Raw genomic sequence first — 20,914 nt, forward strand, 5'->3', positions numbered from 1 at the left:
TTTTCTAACGTTTGTGTTTATCACAGAATAATCACAAACTGCTGCAGGTACCCAGAGGGTATAAACTTAGTCTGCCTGGGCAGGATTAATTTTACCCATTTGCTATAATTGTAATGAAGAATTAATGTAACTTCACTTCTTAGGAAAATAGGGCCACCTGTATTTGTATTTTGGGGTTTTTTTAGTGGTGCATTTCTGAACTGCTTCCTTGAATCTTCTTAGTTCTTAAGGTCTAGAGTTCAGTAGGTAGGCAAATTATGTTTTGTTTGTTTCCTCCTCTATACTTTAGCATTGCAAAGCACACAATGGTTTGGATTTCAGGGATTTTCTTGTTTGTCACGCTAACAGAAATTTTCTGAGGAAAGTTAGTTCCTCATGGAAACCATGTGAAATGGAAGTGACAAATCTTACCATTCAAATTCTCCTAATCTTAGCCATATCTAATTAGAACTCCAGCAGATAAAGTCTGTGTGTGGCTCAGGATGGTTCTATCCCAAATAGCAGACTTGAAAATAAGAGAAAACAGCAGAACTTATGAAGGAAATTGTTGAGCAGTTTAGGTAGAAATTGTTATCAGTTTATGGTGTGCTCTCATTTCCCCAAAGTGGTGAGGTTGTGCAGTCTAATCAAACAATCCATTCTGATTCACATGCCTTTGATAATGTCCCATTGTACATGATGCAGTTTTAGATTCAAGTATTGTTTAATATTGTTTAGCATTGTTGGCATGGTTTTGTTGTTTAGACTCACGTCCATTCATGCTGAAGCACAGACTCTGTCCAGTTAAAACAAAAGGTCTTCTAGTTTAACATTAGGGAAAAAGCATTAAAAATCATTTTAAGGGATGGAAAGAGGATCACTGTGTGATAGAATAAATCTATGGTGCTCCTTTTATTAATATTACCTGTAGGTCTCATCCCTTCTCTTTGATGAGGATGTGGTAGAACTGAAAAAATTTTGGACAAGGATAAGGACAGTGGAAGGCAGAGAAAGGCTTTCATGCCAGTGACAGCAGGTGGATTGGCTGCTTCAGCCTAGAAAAAGGATTGTCAAATGATGATTCAACATTAGGAATAAACCTAGTGGCATAGAAAAGTTGTGATTATTCAGTGATTCATCCAGTAAAAGAACTAGGTGACATCAAGGAGCCAGATGCAACAGGAAGCACCATGTCATACCAAGGTGAAATGAAAATCTCCATTCCCCTGGATTTTACCAATATTGAAAGTTTTGAGTGAGTTCAAGGAGAAAGGGCATGGGTTCATAGAAGCATCACCACACCATAACTGGTGGGTACTTCTCTCCCTCCCCAGGCATCCAGTTGTAGGCTGGAATTGTGCAGAGATGTAGGGGGATAGAATATAAGGAAAATAAAGATAGTGTAGAAAGCAATCTTACCCCTGAGGAATTGCAGCTGGGTCAATTATCAAAGGTTAGGAACAGACCTGACTTTAACAGGCACAGCTGTACCCAATGAGAAGATGCTATAAAAGAGTGAGGTGACTGGGTGAGAAGGGAGCTGGAGTGTGTTGGCTGCTTTGTGAAGAAGGAAGAGTTAGTGCTCTGAGGAGCTGTCCATGAGAAACCACCAAGAATGTATGGAACTTTTGTGATGGGAGACAGCAGTGTGGAACCCCTGCAATAATTTGACAGCACAGAGATAGGTGATTCACTTTCATACATGGACCTGCATCTCTGTGTGCTCAGAATAAAATTTTACTGCTATTTGCATCTGTTGCTCTGAAAATAACTAGTGCAGCTAAGTGTTGACTACCTGAATTCTGTACTGATTTGTGTATGAATGTTGCTGTTTGCTAGAGAGAGACAGAAGTAAAGAAGCTGAAATTAGTTTGGGGAATCTCAGTTTAGACTTCTATTATTATTATTATTATTATTATTGCTGCCCTGAAGCTGTTTCACAAGACAGTTCTCAGCCTGATTTGACCCAGGTTCTAAAACAGCCTTGTAATTCCTGTTCTCTGCAATTCTGTGTCTTGGATCAAGGCTGTGATATTGTTTGCAGTTCTACAGTTTGAAAACATCCTTACTTGTTGGGCTATTCCATGAAGTTAGAAATCACGACAACTTTCAGTCCTATTTCAATTAGACGTTTTATTACCAGATAGATTTGCAAAGACACAAATTTTCCACTTTGCTTTTTGAGGTTTATACATCTAATTTTATATAAGCTGAATTATATATTTAGTAATGTAGCAGGTAATGGAAGACTGCTAAACTTATTTAATGCCCCATAAACCTACATGTTTATGTCTGCCCTCTCTTAAAACCACATGGAGACAAGGGCTTGTCACACTAGCTGAGGCTTTTCTAATGTTTTTTCTCTGTCTCAGATTTCTATAGTTGTGTCTTAACTTAACATTATAAACTTTTCAGATTCAGAAGATTTTTTTTTTTTTTTTATTCTCTCCCTGCCCAGAAAACTGGAGTCCTGGTGAGGACTCTTTTGTACAGCTGTTCTGGGAGGAGGAATATTTTTGACTGATGTCAACCGTAAGTTTCACATACGAGTACTGATGAATATGCCTACACCAATGAAACTCTCACATTTTAGCATTGTTCTAGTAAGAGTTTCTGCCACAGTGCTTTTCCCTCTGTCTAAATTCTAAGTTGAGAGGAACAAATAAAGTAACAGTAGCCATAAACACAAAATGCATATGCTAAAATATTCAGCAGCTGTTTAGGGATGAAAAGTCACTTGCTATTTATAAATATGTGTAAATATGTATCTTTATTTACAGTAACTCAGAGTTTATTTCTTGGCCTCTATGATGTTTACAGTTATTTCACAATGTTTTGACTCGTCCAGGAGGGATCATGAAATTGCTTTTTTTTCCACAAGCAAATACAGACACTGAAAGCTCTCTAAAAGTCAAAATGTTCCTGAAGGAATTCTAAACAGTACTGAAGAAAGTAATAAACTTGCCAGTTTAACTTCCACTACTTTATAGACAAGTGACTTTTCAAAAGGTGAATACAAACGACCCAACATTTTTGTATCCATTTTCCCACCACAATTATAGAAAGTTATATTTTTCTTAACTGTCAGTTTTCTGGCTATGCAATGCCAAATTGCACTATCTGTTTCATTGAAAAGCTCTGATGAATATTATAGAAGTAGTCTCAAAATTTCTTCTTAATTTTATTACAGTTTTAATTTTGGTTGTCCTTGATTTATAGTGAGATTAAAAGAGAGCACTCTTAAAAAAAGAGGAAGGTCTCCCACATATTATGTGAAATGCTAAATAATGTCAAGACTGCCTAATTTGAAGAGGATTCTGCAACTTTGGCAGCTGATATGGGTTTTATTGTGATGTGGTTCCATAGCAGAATACAATATCATCTTCATAATAGCTAATGTAGAAAGACCTTCTGGTGTCAGGTGAACATTTGCAAAAGTCAATCATCTTTCTCCCAAAATTTTGCACTAAAATACTGTGATACTGATCTGTCCCTTCCTGTCATCTAAAACAACTTCAGTGAACTTGTGAAGGAATTCTTGAACTCCTCCATCTCCACTTTGAACTGTTCCTTGCTCTACAAGTGCTCCATGCCTCCCCTATCTCACTATGTCATGGCAAGGTTTCTGTGTGCCTCACAGGTCCCTCTTCCCCTCTCATCCCTCTGTAAGAGGTTTATTGCCTCTGTCTCCTTTCTTGCCCATGTCTCCTTTATCTTTCTTTTGTGATGTTTTTGTCACCTTTCATGTTTCTTCATGTAAAAAGTTGGTATTTTAAAATTCTTTGGACATACAAAACATGCTGTTATGCCAGAAGATAGGTTTTGCAGATATTAATTCATGTTTGATGTAATGATGAAACCTACCTGATGGACATTGCTGATTTATCATGGTACCAGGAGCATTGTATCCCCTTGTATTCCACCTCCTATTTCCCTCACCCACCCTGGCATTTTCACACATCCCAAAGAGTTCTGATGACTGAAGCTTGGGAACATAATTCTCAAGTGCTGGACCAAGATAGTAAACACAAAGTGGAATTATAGAAACTTCATGGCATTAAGTCCAATCTTGCTGAGAAGTAAGTACTGAAGGTCCTTATCTAACTGTTTCTAATGGAGGTATCTTAGAGATTTCTATTCCTATATGACAGATATTAATATGGAATTTTTCTATAATGTAAATATAGCACAATTATGTTTTCTAACAATTCTGCTTGTTCCAACCTTCTTTAGTTTCTCTGTGCATTTATTAAAAGACTGTGTTACCTAACTGGAATAAGAGCTTTCTTCAGGATATTTTAAAAATACTCAAGAGTATGATAGAATGATAGTGCAGCCTCTTGCATGAAGTCTTTTATGAAGTTGTAAGTGTAGAGTTATCTAATCTGCTCTCATTGTGACTTCTATGGTTTGAATGCGGGTCTGACATGTTTATGTAGTGGTTTTTACACTACACATTTACCTTTCACAATCAGATACATCCTGGATCTAATGAACTGTATTGGCGTTTTTGTTACTTTCTAGACCTTTAAACAATGAGTCAGGCTGATGAAGGAAGTGCCGCTGACCCAGAGCTGGCAACTGAGAATGAGTCACCTACCGGTGAGGTGGCTGCAGCAGCTCCTAGCGAGGAGGAGCAGCAGGGACCCACCGGCCTAAGAGCAGAGGAGGAGCAGGAGGGACCCACCGGCCTGACAGCAGAGGAGGAGCAGGGACCCACCGGCCTAAGAGCAGAGGAAGAGGAGGGACCCACCGGCCTAAAGGCAGAGGAGGAGCAGGGACCCACTGGCCTGACAGCAGAGGAAGAGGAGGGACCCACCGGCCTGACAGCAGAGGAGGAGCAGGCACCCACTGACCTAACAGCAAGCCCTGCATTTCAGTGTTTAGATGAGGTACCACATGCCCCAGATTTCTCTATCAGTAGCAGTACAAAGTAATTTATTTTGAGGTGTATCTTTTGCTGTTAATAATTGAAGGTTGTTACCACAGACTATCTATATCGTCCTCATTTCTTTGACTTTTTTCTAAGTGATAAGAAAATTTTGTGAAGCAGTGTCATATTCTTGCTGGGGATGCTGTGCTTGATAGAGAATCATGTTATTTTTTACAGTGATCATGGCCTTAAGGGAAATGAGAATACAGAGATCTTGGTTTTGGTCTTGTAGTATTCTATCTGTAGAGGTAATTGCATCATGATTTTTTAAAAGGCTCCATAGCTGCAGGAAAAATCACAGGTAAGTGGCTCCTAAGGTACTATGATATGATGATGGTGATAGAAGAAACCTTTTGGAGCTCAGTTTCTTTTGTGATTTTTTAAATTTAAGGAGTCTTTTGAAATACTAGAAGTATATAAAAATTTTAAATATAAAATATATATATCAAATGGAATCCTTATATTTGTAAGGCCAGAAGAGTTAAGAGAAAATCTAATCCAAATTTGCCACTGAAGTAGATTCTCTGCAGATATTTGTCTAATTTGTTCTTAATTCTTTAATTGCTGGAGATAGCTCTTTGTATATCCTTTTCCAGCATGTCATCATTGCTAGGGTTTTATAAAGTTTTCCCTATATCCCAGGTTAATTTCCTTTGTAGTAAATAATGAAGCTTTCTTCTTGTCTTTCCCACATTAAAAAGGGAGACCTGCCAATTTCTGCCCTTTTTATAATAAAAATGTATATCTCTATCTTGTATCCTTATCAGGCTTTGTTCATACTTCATAGTTTTCTTGAAGTTCTTACCTAAAGTTGCTTTACCTTGGACTCTTTCCATCTTGGATCTGTCAGATCAGTTTGCTACCCTGGCTCTCACTCTCTGCCTACAATCTAAGGTCAGGAGAAAGGACATGGCAAGGATTTGTAATGAAGGGGAAAATAGGACTGGACCTTTCCTATTCTGCTATTAGATCATACTGGACATAGTTTGAAGCTGCTGTTTTCAGTCCAGTGCCAGTGTATGGGGAGCCCACAGCTTCCAGTATTATTGCAGCACAAACCCCCTTTATTCTCAATCCAAGGCAGCAGCAAAAGTGCCCCCATGCCCCTTCTAAACTGTATTCTGCATTTTTCCTTTGTTTTCCTTATTTTTAATCAAGGTGAAAACTAATTTTTCTAGACTTAATCTAGAAGATTATTAGATTATTTGCCTGATCTTTTTTTCTCAAAAAATCTTTCCAAAGAGGTTATTCTGCATATCAAATTTAAAGCTAACTTGTTTAACACTGATAACACTGTAAGCCATTAATGGCAAATACAGGAAAAACTTAGTATTTAGAGTTGTTCCCAACTCAGGAAAAAACATGCAGTGGAAAAATAAAGTAAGAAATTTGCATAATATTTTATAAATGAGGTCTTCTGGTCATTTGGTCAATTTCTAGAAGAGAACTATGACTCATTTATTTTACCACAATTTTTAACAGTTTGCACTTGTACTTTACTTGTGAGTTTGGCTTTTCATCACTTATTCACATTTCTTTTCTTCCACTGACGTATTTGTTTTCTTTTGCTGAACTTTATATGTAATTCAGGGATAAATATATGGCTTTGGTCACCACAGAGGCTTCTTGCATTGATGCTGGCTTCAACTACTTGGTATGGCTTTCAGGATTTTTCCACAGAAGAAGAGTTGTATCATAGTATCTCAGTTTCACTGACTGGTCCTTTATGCCTGCACATCATGTACTTATCAGAAGGGACACCTTTTGTTATTATAAGATTTCTTTAAAAACAGATATATGCCCTCTTCCCATCAAGCCAGTCTTGTTGCAGATACTCAAACATACAAAGAGCAAGAATTAAAACATGTACACTATCTCTCCTTTATTTTTAATAAAACCTTAATAGTAACATTGTTTAGCTTTGTGGGTTAGGTAGAAATATTAAAAACTTGACAGAGTTAAAAAAAAAAAGCCACCCAATTAATCATGACTTCTTTTCACCAAGTGTTTTTATTTATTACCAAGCACCTCTCTGTTCTGCAGAATAGTGCACTTGTGAATGAAAAGTGCTTTGCTGTTCTCCAGATCCAGTGAGTGGCACCTTGTTTGGAAGGTACCACAATAATCCCTTCCTGCTAACATACATCATCCATTTATTTGCTAAATCTAAACATGCAGAAAAATAAACTTCTTTGGGAGATTTTCCTGACTGGTCTATTGTAAACTGCTGCACTGGATATCCTATAAAATGATCAGTGTCCCCTATCTGATACCAGCAACAAATCTTTCATTTGTGTGGCTTTTTTTGGTGGAAATTGTCACTATTATGCTACATTTCTTCATCTCTGATGTCCAAGTGTCCTATTGCCACCAAGAAGCAGAAAGAACCTTTCATGAATATTTTTCATTACTATTTTGAAGCTCAAACTCCTGACTGCCAAAAGCGGTTGAACTGCTAATAAAGATGCTAGCCAAAATCTCAGTTCTAGCTCTAGGAAACACCGAGCAAAATCTCAATCAAAATCTCAAATTAACTGTATGACAAAGAATTCTCAAGCAAATTTTGTTTCTGATTATCTGATGCTGATTCATGTCTATCTGCTATCTGTAAGAGCTTTAATGTCAAAGAATGATGTGTGTGTTTGAATGTTGTTTGAGGGGAGAAAGGTGCTTCACATTTTCCCCCTTTTTCTCATCTGTGCTGCAGGAAAGAAGAGAAAGTCACATAAAGGTTGGCTACAACTTTCAAATATAAATACCAAGAATCAATATTTCATATAATTCTTCAGTGACATAGACACATCTAACAATGCCCTTCTAGAAATTAGAGTTGTTTTCAATTTCTTTTGGTAACAAACTGGCTTTTAATTCTCTCCTAACTTAGGTTAAATGGTGAGTGTAAACAAGTTTCCTTTAAATAAAAAGTTTCTTTAAATGAAAATTTCCCTGGAAAAGGTACCTAAAAGATTAAGATAGAGCTTTTTTTTTTTTACATAATCACCATTTTAATTTTTGTCCCCGTACACATTCTGTAATGTGCTTTTTGCTGTTATAAAGTGTGATTATCACTATATTTTTGCATGGTAACTATAGCAGTGCATAATTTGTTTTAGTACTCACCACATATGTATGTGCTCTATTAAAGATATAAAAATCTTGACACAGATTAGTACGTTGAAAGCAAGCAACATTTTTAAACTTAAGCTGATCCTGGCACACTTCACATGACAAGCTCCAAAGGCTCCTGGCCCAACAAAAAATCATATAAATATGTTGGCACAGACAGCTGAGACAGATGTTGTCTCCACCTCCATGCACAGGCATCTTACTGCTAATTAAATAAACCTTTTGGGAAGTCAGCTAGGCCTGATTATGTTTCTGTAAGCTGGAGTATGGTTTTTTGCAACAGCTTCCAGCAAGTAGGAAATAATTTGTATTGTGGATGTTAAAGCAAATCGTTGTTGCAACAGGAGAGTTGACTGTTCCTAAAAAAGCTGTAGAGGAATTGAGTGGATTTACAAGTGCTTTCAAACAGCAGGAATGGGAACAGAGCTGGTATGACCTGCTCATTCTACAGAGAGGTTTTTCTTACCAATAGCAGGTGATACTGAGAGGAAACAAGGCCTGGAAGTGGTTGGGTGTGTTTGAACTATCACAAAGCAGATGGTATTTCTGTTCATTTCTGAAAAGCCTGTTTGAAAGTATTTATGATGTCTTGGTTTTTTATGCTATTATAAAGTCAAGTGTGCAGATTTCATACCATACAGAGGAACTAGAGCTCTGTAGTGTGAGACTGTGGGAAGGAATAACCTTTAACTGTAACATCTTCTTGCATTTTGGCGTTTTCTCAGCTGTTTCTGATAGTCGTGAAACTTGACAGCTATATTGCTATATTGTTTTCCAAAGCTATCTCTTCCTGTTTTCTCACCTAAAATGTGTGTTTGAGACAAGGCAAATTTGCACTAAAAACTGGGTCTACCTGGGATTTTATGTCAGCACAACCCTGTGATGAGGAAGCCAGAGCAATGTGACCAATCGTACATTCACTAGAAACTTCATTGGTGGAGAATCATCTATTACACACATGAGGTTGCTTTAAGGGTTAAAAAGGAGATTCCTGATTTACTTATTCCAAGCACCTGTGTCCAAATACTCCTGAATGAACAGAGCCTTAAATGTCTGCATGAGAAAGAATCCTTGTATTTGGATTTAGCATATGGAGGTTAAACTGTAGAGTGAGGTGGAGAGGCTTGTACTCTGTCTGAAGAAAGGCATGAGGATTTCTGTTTCTCAAAGTGCATCCTGCTTTTCCATAAAAATCATTCACTCCATGTAATTGCTTAAAAGTGTGTAAAGCCAACTATTATTTTGTATGGTGTAATTTTAAATGATGGCATACTACTCCTGCTGAAATGTAGTCTTAATTAAACTTCCAGTTTGTCTTGATTATATAAACATAACCAGGTAATTTGGGTTCTTTTTTCCTATTATTATTTTCCAAATGGATTACTCCTTTAATTAAGGTAAGAAAAAGCTGATGAATGAGGACTAGAAAATAGCGTTGCTTTCATAATTTCCATGTTCTCATGACTTATGTGAAGGTTGGACTTGACATACCATCTTAAAATTTTGTTCTCTGTTTCTGGTTACTATTGAGTGTGACAGCCAAATTAACTTCTGGCAGAAGAACTATAACTCCATAAAAGTTTAAAGCAGTGAACAAAGGAGATCAATTTAGTATAGGAAATGTTTGCATCTAGCAGGGCCTATAGATGGTATTGCTCGGTCATTTTTCTTTAAAACTTATGTCAATGTCTTCAGGCCTATGTGTACCATTTTTACCTTTTTTTCCTGAAAGAAAAAGAACACAAAAAAATCTAAAAATATTTTAATATATTCAAATCCCCTTTCTTTTTGGGCCAGTATTTAATTATGTTGTCTTCTTTTTTTTTTTTCCCTCTGTGAAAATTCAAGTTGCATTCTACCTGTTTTGATTTTTCCATGGCATGTAAATCATAGAAGCTAGGTAAATTTGGCACTTTTGTTTGATTTTGATTTAATTTTTCAACAGGGGTCTGGATAGGGATTGGCCACCTTCTTAAGTTCTTTTCCAAATAAACACTTAAAAGCAATTATTTTTCCCCACCAATTTGTCAAGCTACATATTGTTCTCAACTCACTCCAAGTTTGACTGCAGTCTTTCCCAATAAACACAGTTAAGGAAACAGGTATTTGCATTTAAAAGGGAAGGAAAAAGCACCAGTGCTTTCAAACCTTCTTTGAATTTCTTCTCTGGTTTATTTGGGGTTTTTTTTTAAGGTTTGGTTTGGTTTTGTTTAAGCAATGTGTAGGAAGCCAAGACATTACAGTCTGCTTGGCTGATCACGCTGAACGGATGGGCTTGTGCCTTTATATTTTGGAAACAAGCCATAGGAATTTAGCTAGCAAACCCGCTGTTAGTAATTTTTTCCACTAAAATTTGCTATTTAAATATTATCAGGATTAAAACCACAAGTGTCTTCAGTCTTCATATGCTAATCACTGTTATATAGATGTTTTCCATAGATTAAAAGGCATGTTTTGAATTAATAAGCCTTAGGCAGAGATCAAGGGCTTTTACGTTGTATAAAAAACTGCATTATTTAATTTGGGGTATGTATTTGTATTTGTGTTCACATGCTTTGATGACTCTTGTATGTGATCTGAAAGGTCAAAACCTTGGTTTGCTTCTCCTGTTTCATGTTAAAGATAGAGGTGGTGTAAACTCTTCATTGGGCAATTACTTTTTCCTTTTCCAAATTATGAATAGTTACAAAAAATATCTGAGATTTCAGCCCTTGGTATTGTCTGGTAGCTGAAGGGTCATAAAACAGATCTCTAAGGAACTGTCATTACTAGCAAGTACTCTCTTGGCATGTCACATGGTCATCTGTATTGGTTATTGGTGTTTTCTTACTGCTTCAATTTTTACAGAATATCAATAAAATTATTTATGAGAAATTTTTAATAGTCCTTATGTACATCCATGACAGTAGTACAGCTTTAACAGTAGGACATTCTTATTTTATTACACCGAGCAAAAACAAATAATGTTTGCAATAAGGAGATGGAGTTACACTTTGCAAAACTAGCGCATATTGACAGAGATTCAGCTACAACAGTTCCAGACAGGTCACAATCAGATTTCTGTAACAGCATTACACTTTCTTTTTCTTTTTTTTTTTTTCTTTTTGTTTTTAAAGACATGAGAGAGAGCTTTGGCAGGTGATTTTAGTCACATTTGCTTATTCTGTTAACATTTGTGTTTTACAAAGTTTCCTTTAAACAAGATTTAAAAAGGACAGTTTCTCTTCTTACAACTTAGTATTAAAAATACATTTTCAAGTGGAATATTGTAGATACCATAAGTCGCACTTAGCTAGTCATCATATAATGAATAGGAACAAATTGTGCATTTCATGTGAAATGATTAAATGTAATCATATGCAATTAGATATTTACTCTTCTAACCAACACTTCTTCAGTTGCTTTTTTTTTGTTTAGACAACTATTTTTTATCCCAAAATAAATATTCTATAGCTTCAAAACATATTCTCAAGCAAAGATGATACATCTTGCAGTTAAAACTTTTCATTGCTCTTTAAAATTGAAATATAATAAACCAAATTACATTTGAACTATCCTTCAAAGTATTTACTTCTTTAAAATATATATTAATATTTTACAATTTAGCTATTGCCAGTGTTCTTCATTTTCATTACTTATAGCCATAATAATTTTGTTGTAATCTTAAAAAAAAGGTAGATATAATATTTATAAAGTATTATGTCAGATGTATGCTTCTATTCTTTTTTTTCATGTCTCTTTTAATCTAAAAAGCTATGCCAACAATGACCACACTTAGCTGCTAAAGGTATAGAGTTTTAGTGTAGTTTTTCTGCATCTCAGGATTGGTGTAAGCAAGATAGTAGAATAGCCTCTTGCTAAGATAAGTGGCACCTCCACTCACTGTTGGTCACTATCTTTATAGAGACATGGTCTAAATATGTGCAGTCAAACTTGTGCTCACTATCTACAATGTAATATTTAATAGCAGTATCTCTAAATTGAAATTCCTGCACTATTTGACAATTTCATGTTTTTATTTTTTATATTTTAGAAAAAAAAATCTTTGATCTTATATTCTCTTTTTTGCTTAGAACTGACAGTATGTTTTTATGTTTCTGTGGTTACAAAATGTGTAGTCTAAAAAAGGGGAGAACAGTCTTTTCTTATGTTACAAAATATTTATAATTCTTAGTTTCATTAGAATCTAATGATATGTAGATTGAGAATTATTTGAATGAGAGCTTGAGTCTCTACAAGAGCATCTTGTAACATTTGACTTACCCAAAGGATTCAGGAGAAAGCAAAATGGCACTGGAAACTCTTTGTATTTAGAGGCATTAATGCAAAGAATATGGATTCTTATTGATGTGTCTTCCTTCCTCCTGTCTACCTGCCTGCATAAATGTGCAATAAGCCACATAATGGCTCCTTTCTCCCACAAATGACAAATACGACCTTGAGCTTGAATGGAGGAACCAAAACAAGCAAGAATGTTGTTGTTCAGTGCATACTCTGTCCAGGTGTAGATGTGACACCTAGGGACATGGCTTAGTGTGGGCTTGGCAGTTCTGTGTTAACAGTTGGACTTGATCTTAAAGGTCTTTTCCAAACTAAATGATTCTATGATTTTATAATTATTTCCTCTGCTTTTATTCAATTCTTCTACCAACTTTGATAAACCTTTGATAAAGGGATGAAATTTGAGGAATCATCTTCGTTTTTTTGTTTTCTTCAAAGCATTTTTTTGTGACTTTGGGCAAGCTATGTGGCCCTCTGTTTTCTAGTTCTTTAAAAATAATAATTTTTAGTACTTTTCCTAATTTATATTGATGTTGCTGTGGTATACCTTTGAAGTTATGAAGGATAGATGATGGAAAAAGACTGTTTTACAGAAACTAGGTTTTTTACAAAGGGTTGACAAATTTATATTAGTTACATCTCTGAATTATTTTCAGGTTAAAATGTAGGTAATCATTCAGACAACTTGTGGAAGACAATATAAAAGTTTTAAATCATAAAATGTGGTATATCACAGTCAGTAAAAGCACCAAAAGCAATGTTTAGAATATTTGCATAAAACCAAGACCTAACTGGTGTTAAGTTTTAGCAATAACTATCAGATATTTTAATGCTGGTTTTTAATGCATTATATGGGTCAAACCATCTCTAAAAAGATTATGTGGAAGTATGTTGTTTTGTCTAGAACAATCTTTTGCCAAACATAACTGAATACTTGATTTCTGAGTATAATACTGAGTAAGTATGATTTTGAGTGCAATCCAATGGAAACTAGTTAAGAGGAATGTGTAGAATTACTGCACAAAACTTTTGGGTCTGATCATGATCTTTACTGATTTAAAGGGTTGCCTATATCCAGTGGGAGTATCATCAGAAATACCATGCCACGTGCCCCAGAAAATGCCATTGCGAACGCCTTTGTACTTCTTGTGGTAGTACTTGCCGTTGAGATTGGCTGACAAGCAGGCATCAAACCACCAGCCAGAGCTGTAGTAGGCACCACAGTTTCCTGAGGGATACCTGTCATTGTCCCTGTCCGGGGTTGTGAAGAACTTTTGGTCGTGGTTGTAGTGCCTGCTGTAGTGGAGGGCGTCTCCGGCGGTGCCGCTGTAGCCGTGCACGCTCAGGCGGTACTTGAGGTACTCGTTGGCCACATAGAAGTGCTCGTATTTGGCATATTCTCTGATCCCATTGAAATCTTCCAGATCAATCCTCAGTTGCATTTCCTGGCTCCTCGTCAGGAGGTGAATTTTGTCATTGCCTAGCCAGAACTCCCTGCTGAGGTTTCCAAAGCCATGTTTGTAGTCATTCCAGGTTCTGTTGAAGTTAGTGCTGCCATCCTGACGCCGCTGCAGCACTGTCCAGCCGCCTCCCTGTGTTTGCATGTCACAGTAAACTTCAAAACTCCCGTTTCTGGGATCAGGGCTAATCCTGTAGATTCCATTACTCCTTCTCCCTGCTGTGTAATGGTCAGCACAGTCTCTCTGCATTATTTGTATAACTGGTGAAAGAACAAGTAGTGTTAGAATGAACATAATTTCAATTTTAAAATATAAAAAATTTTTACCCAGACTGATATGGCGTACAGAACTTGCATTGGAGAGGCTTTTGCATCACAAATAGTGTTGCAACAATTTCAGTTCTAGGGAAAAATATCTTTTCCATCAGATTTACTGTATAACAGATGTCATCTAGGATCTCTGCATCAGATAGTTGACTAAAAAAACCCAACTAAACTACTTTTTTTAAGCAAAATGCCTAATATAAGGGTGTTTTGATTATTTGCTTTCCTTTTGTCCCTTTCTCTACTCTATCCTTTTATCTCATGTAAATTCAACCCGATTTCTTCCATCCATATTTCTAATGCTTTGTCTTTACACACTTGCTGCCTTTTGTATTTAAATGTATAGCTTCACAATCTGCCTCAAATCTACAGCTCCATCTGGCAGTATGTCAGAGAAAGAGCTTTGTCCATGTGGGAATGATGTTAACCTGGCTATTGTTAAGTAAACATCATTTGATAGAGAACATAACGTCATCAGGAATGCTTTGTGTGCTAATGTTGACTGTAATTTAGGAAGCAGGAAAAAAGTAATAAAATTGTTACATCTGTTGTAATTGTGTGAGTCCTAGAAAGATGAAGGTGATGGTGCTTTCCTGTGTATGTGGCATTGCTGGCTTTACAGAAAAGAACAATGTTGGTATTCACTGCTAACGGTTCCTTTTCCCCACCAATGGGTGATGTGTTTTATTCAGAGGAAAAATACCCCAGGTTTTTTCCCCAGAGTGAAAATCCATTTTTGATCCACAATGTCATCCATTAATTTAATTCTGTTCAACAGCATGGTATTAGGATTCCGTGTTCTTAAGAGATATGGAGAGCTCTCAGAAGTTCTCAGTTAAGAGTCAAAACCATAGTGTTCATTCCTATTGCAGATTTGAATGTATGGGTGTTTTCATGTTCAGATTCTGTTGTAATTTTTTCCTAGAAGATTTGAACAAGTTACTTCTTGAAAGGGAGAAGTCATCTCAGGCTGCAGCAGGGAGCAAGACTCAGGACCTCTTGTTTTCCAGAAAACTGGACATTTATGAAACCACAAAGTATAGGAGTCAAAGGCTTTAAAGCCTAATCTAAATCCACAATAAATTCTCATTTATCACACTGAACTTCGTGGAAAATCTTTGGTAGACTAAATTTCATAGCAGTTATTAACAGAGAATATACATTTTAGATAAAATACTTCTATAATGCAATTCAACTCCTATTTAAATAAAGTTTTACTATTACTTTCAGTGGATGCAGGAATGGCTCCTGAATAGGAAAAAGTTGTAGCTGTTTTCCTTGCCAGCTTTCATAATGAATATGTTGCTGCTGCAAATGTTTTTAGTGTCTTGTTGAAAAATATAAGGAATATCTACATAATCATGTGCCCTGAACACTATCCAGCAATTAGTAAATGTGAGGAATATCAAAAACTAATTTAGTCTGTTATTTTATCTGAGTACTGTATTTGAATGTGATTTATTATTCATTATTAATGTAACAAAAATTACTCATTATTTTTGTGAATGTTTGGTATCTGAACATAATTTATTTGTAGCGATTTTTATCTGATTACTAATATAGTAAGAGCATTACCTTTATTATTACTACTTATTTCCTCTTTTCAAAGAAGAACACTTTCAGGAATTTCAGCTGTACATACACATCTGTCCATTTCCAATATGTGTAGATATAATTTTTTTTAAGCTTGGATGCTAAGCAAGAGACTTAAAGATTGTAATGCAGCCTCCTCTTTCTCTGTTTTGTCTCTCAAGAGCTTTATCTTCTTATGTTTGATATCTAAGTAGTAGAATACACTGACAATCTGTGGAGCATTTCTTGTTTTCAAGGATTCCTAAATGTAATATAAAAACTTTATGACTTTAGGAAAACCCCTCAATCTTGACTTAATAACATCAAACATTAGAAAGAGAGCATTGGTTCTATTCCTTTGTTAGGATAATTAAATGGCAAAAGAAAAAAGTGGATTTTTTCAGTGCTAACACCTGTTTTCTCTTTTATGCTCCTTATATATTAAATTAATGCACAGAGTTTAGTGTTAAAATGATGGTACATATGTTACCCAGTCGAGAAGTGCTGTTAGTAAGCTCTTTTTAGCGGAGCCTTTCAGGTGTTTGCTGTGATGAAAAGAAAATTATTATCCATTAATAATGATGCATTTTGCTAGATACACTTGATACCTGGCACCCCTTTTCAGAGTATCTGCAGTTTTGTAGTGAGAAAAAATAAAAGGCAGTTTTCTAAGGCACACCTAGAGAAAATTTAACCCTTTGCATACAAGGAGAAAATGTGTTGGTCACTGATGCTTCATGTCTCTAATGAAGGGTAATATGGTGTAAAATAAGGTTAATTTTTCATGTTTATTTATTAAATTGAAAACAAATTTGTCCTTTAAAATTTCATGTTTCCAATCCCTAAATGAAGTCCAACTCTAGGAGGGACTGAACACCTGCAGCTCTCAGTAACCCTCTAGTGGCTGCTGAAATGTTTTACAGGAGTATAAATACACACTTAAAGAGCAGATACTTGTGAAGTTAATAACACAGCTATTTGGGTAAAATATATTTTAAGTTGTTTACCTAACACTAGTGAAATGTGAAACACTGAAAGCTTATACAGCAGTAAGAATTAACAGATTACATACCAGGTTTTGCTTGCATTGCTGGGCACTTAGAAGAACACTTGTTATCCAGGTTATTCACAGCAAATGTCAAATTTGCAACTTTGCTGTCAACATAATGTTCCACATTGTTCATGTTTATGAGGCTCAGCTTCTCTAAACGACCCTGCAGTGTCTGAATCTGGCTCTTTGCATTTTTTAAGCTTGTTGCCATTCTGTTAACTTTGCTTTGCAGTTCCTGTACTCTGTTATCTTGGCTTTCGCTGTTTTCTGCAGTGTTGGGTAGCAGGAATTCATTACTTCTGTCTCTTTCCTGGTTGTCATCTGCTTGCAGCTTGCAATCTTGGCAGCATTTTTGCAGCTTGTTTACTGATTCTTTAAGGGTCTGTACTTCTTTGAGAGTCTTCTCAAGCAGTTTGAATTCTTTGGGTATCTGGATGGTCATCGGAGGCAAATTTATCTGATAAGGACAATCCTCTCCTTCATCACATTTCGGATTAGCTTTGAGCTTTATGGGACAAGTTTCAGTAAGTTTGGCTTCTTTAGCATTCTCTTCTTCTTCTAAAATAATTGCAAAAACATTTGTCAAAGCAAGGAGAGTTGACTTCAGCAAGACTATGTAAATGAGGAGCTTCATCTTCACTGACAAGCTAGCAGAATGAGGAAGTATGCACAAGTGGAACAACTTTATAAGGGCAGCTTGAAGCCTGCAAGTTATCAGACAGCCTACACTGTTCTCAGAAATGGGTGGGAGTGCTTGCATCACGAGTGATTAATAGCAGAGCAAAGTTAGGTAGTGCTTGCAAGAGTAGCACATTTCAGTGAGTATTTCTGACTCAGAGCTAATGTATGTAAGCCAGATGATGAAATGCATGTGTGCTGGTAAATTATGCAGTTTAATTTAATTCCTTATTGTATAAGTATTTTCTTTTTTCGGAAAAAAAAAGCAGGTAGAGAAAGTGAAACCCAGCCTTTTTCCCAGTTTGAGGTTTATCACAGCAATAGCTTTACTGACAGTCAGTCCCCTTCTCCCTATTTTTTTAAACTTAATAGATATAGTCATACAAATTATTTAAAACCCCAAACATGTTGAAACACAGGTATAGTTTTGGTTCCAAACATTTTTCAGTACAGAGTCACAATTTCATGAGGATGAACAGCACTTTCTTCTTACTATTTCACCTAGCCCACCTTAAAATAGTTATCTGGAATATTCATAATCTCTATGGCACATCACAGTTAAAATTCACTATTATCTGATTTGGGGTACTTCTTATTGAGCCTTTTTAAATGAAGGGAAGTGAACTTAAGATAGTTTCCCCTTTTATGCATCAGATCCTACTTGTTAGACTAATTGTACAGGAAACCCAAAGAAAATCCTGATGTTCTGATTAATGTCCCAAATTCTAAATCTACAGTGAGGCAGAGACCTAGGGAGGAACTCTCTTCTGTTTGAGGTATTGCTCTTCTTTTTATTGTGCCTCATATCAACTTTCAGAGTTAATCATATACTTTACATGACTGATTCCAAGTGAAATACTTATCCAGGTGACAATTGCCATTTGCATTCTACAGCCACCTTTGCCATTCTCATGTGATACCTGTACAATTTTAATGATCTGTGTAATTTTCCTTGTACCTCAAAACAAGGCTACATGGGTATGTCTTTATGCATTCACAGCTCAGTCAAGGGTCAAATAACTTGCATAATTAAAGGGTATTTACACCAGTTCTTGTTTAATTAGTCCAACCTGAACCTTTTCTTTCCCTAAACCCTATTTGAAATTAGTCATAACACAGATTAAACATTAAGCAGATATTAGTCACACTTATAATCCCCAAGTTCCTGATCTCTGTAATGTTACTAGCTACTATTCACACCACATGCTTATATTGATAGTACAGGAAGGAGGCTTGGTCAAAAAACCCTACTTGTTTAACCCCTGCAAAAATTCCTTCAGATTCCTGCATAGCACAAAAGTCGAGGCACTGTCCTATGAGATGGGTTTTGAATGGATCTTCCTTGTATTCTAAATGAGCATCCCAGAACCTGCCATGATGCTTTCAGTTATGTGACAAAACTCTATCTCCCCCTGTCAGATTGTAATAGTTCCCCAGCAATGAGGTAAAAGCCACTCCCTGCCATCCAGGTGTAAGATACTGACATCACTTTGGTTTTACCAAAACTGAAATGTTTGTAAAACATAAAATGTATTATTTTAATTTGCAATTTTTAAAAATTTTTCTTTTTTTTTTGTTTGATGCTAATTTTTCATGTATCAGTCTAAAATCAGGTATTTCTGAAGCCTTGTTCTTGTGTATGGCTGCTACTGTCAAATGGAGAAAAGCTATCCCAGCCTCTTTGGAGGGGCTTTGGAAATAGAATAGAATTCTTAAATCCTTGTTATTTGGGAAGCCACATTCCCCCCCACACTCTTGTTTGTTCAGTTTACAATTGTCTCTGCTATCTGCTTTGTGACTTTGAACTGGAAAAACTGTTCCGTATTTGCAAAATGAATAAATTATCCTTGATAGACCGCATTCCACGATTTTCCTTGAAATATTTAAATGTATAACAAATATTGTTGTAATTTGTGATTGCTGTGCTACATTGAAAGCCTAAACTATCTTTGTAGAACTTTGTAACATCTAGAAGGGCAGAATTTTTTGCCCATACTGAATGTAAAAATAAAGTTCAGACAGTAAGGTGAAGAATCTCCGCTTTTCAGACATCTCTGTCCTGAGACATCTATTCCTTAGTCCCATATATATCTTCCTTTTGGGATATTTACTTCCTCCTTTGGATGAATTCAGTAATCTTGAGTTGCTCTGTTGCTCCTGATTTTATTCTTGGTCTGATGTTCTGCTCCTAAGCTGTCACCAGTCTGCCTGGAGTCCAGAAGATCCATTTCTCCTCCAGTCTTATCCTTCTCCTACCTGGAGCACCCTTGTAATTGAGTTCTGGCCTTTCTTCCTATCCATTCCCAACAATTTGTCACATCTGTTTTCTTTCTTCAGGAACCCAAAATAGTATGACACAGCCTTTTTCATGTTTCATATCTCCTATCCTTCTTGGAATAAATGAAGCAAAGTTTCAAATCTGAGTTTTTCAGCAAAGAAGGAGGACACTGAGTAATCTTAAGCTGTAAGATGCTGATGCAGTTTAACTTATGGCAGAAATATTGGACCAATTTTAAACTAAGACCTGCTGTTTGTTTATAAACAAAGTTTCTTACCAGATGGAGTCTTTCTAGATCTAGAATGTTCTGTATAATACAAAAGACTTTAAATTAGTTAAGCAATCACAACCCCCAAAAGTCAATCTTGTTCAACTATGAAAGGATCTAACTGAATAACAGCTGATGACTGTAACTGAGTCTTTTCTGCGAAGGTCTTTGCTTTTTACTTAAAGCTAATTTGCTTTTAGCTTTTAATCTCTTTTAGTCTACTTTTTAGGAATCTATTTTTTTTCCTGTGGACTGAAGAGATATCTTTATCATACAGACATCTTCCTAAAGATAAAAATAACTGACAGCTCAAGATACTCTGAAATTCTGCTGAAGTTTTTAATTCTGTTCACAGAACTTCCCAGTGACTGCAAGGTTAAAGAAGTGATATATTTCATTTTATTAGACTAGTCTGAGATTGTTTATCCAAAGTTTATCAAAACCAGCATGAACCATTTCCCATGAATTTTTAGAATAAGGTTTTTTTTCTTTTTCTGGCAGATAATGGAATGTAGGTCAAGCAGAAAACAACAAAGTTATGACTGTAGGCAGATGTTAATTTAACTAGTGACTATGGCAATTTAAAACACAACAGCTTGGCATCTGTTTGATTTCTGGCTTTGTTCTGGGAGTCAACATCTCCTGCAGAAGAATTGCTGCAAAATATCCAGGTTTGTCTAAGGACTTCAAATGATTGTTATGTACAAACCTGAAGTACATTGGGACTCATTCATACAAACCATTTTTGTGGCAGAGATGGAATGTGTTGAGATTGAACTGCTGCAGTAATATTTCTGATGTTTTTGTACACTTCAGTGATTCTGTGATACGTTTTGACTGAGAAAGAGAATGCCCAGTAATTAGATTAATTTTCAGGTTTTTCTACAATGTGGAATGTATACCAAAATTCCTTACTAGAAACAAATTCTGATTTAGAATTCTTTCTGATTAGCTAAATTGTTTTC

The 20,914-nt window shown here is 35.9% G+C and overlaps 2 protein-coding genes across 2 annotated transcripts in view; one reads left to right on the top strand and one right to left on the bottom strand.

Moving 5' to 3' along the window:
* Nucleotides 1–4,514: 4,514 nt before the first annotated feature.
* Nucleotides 4,515–20,914, top strand: part of CCDC146 (coiled-coil domain containing 146) — a 58,506-nt gene continuing 42,106 nt past the window's right edge. The window contains exons 1-2 of the mRNA XM_058805960.1: nucleotides 4,515–4,581; nucleotides 4,786–4,871. Coding sequence (XP_058661943.1) covers nucleotides 4,515–4,581; nucleotides 4,786–4,871 — 153 coding nt within the window. The remainder of the gene's footprint in view (nucleotides 4,582–4,785; nucleotides 4,872–20,914) is intronic.
* FGL2 (fibrinogen like 2) lies at nucleotides 10,954–17,485 on the bottom strand. Its single transcript, XM_058805044.1, has 2 exons — nucleotides 16,747–17,485; nucleotides 10,954–14,039 (listed from the first exon to the last, which is right to left on the bottom strand). The coding sequence occupies exons 1-2, from the start codon at nucleotides 17,483–17,485 to the stop codon at nucleotides 13,333–13,335; spliced, it is 1,446 nt and encodes a 481-aa protein (XP_058661027.1). The 3' UTR covers nucleotides 10,954–13,332.

The sequence above is a fragment of the Ammospiza caudacuta genome, chromosome 5 (genome assembly GCF_027887145.1).
Source record: "Ammospiza caudacuta isolate bAmmCau1 chromosome 5, bAmmCau1.pri, whole genome shotgun sequence".
NCBI lineage: Eukaryota > Metazoa > Chordata > Aves > Passeriformes > Passerellidae > Ammospiza > Ammospiza caudacuta.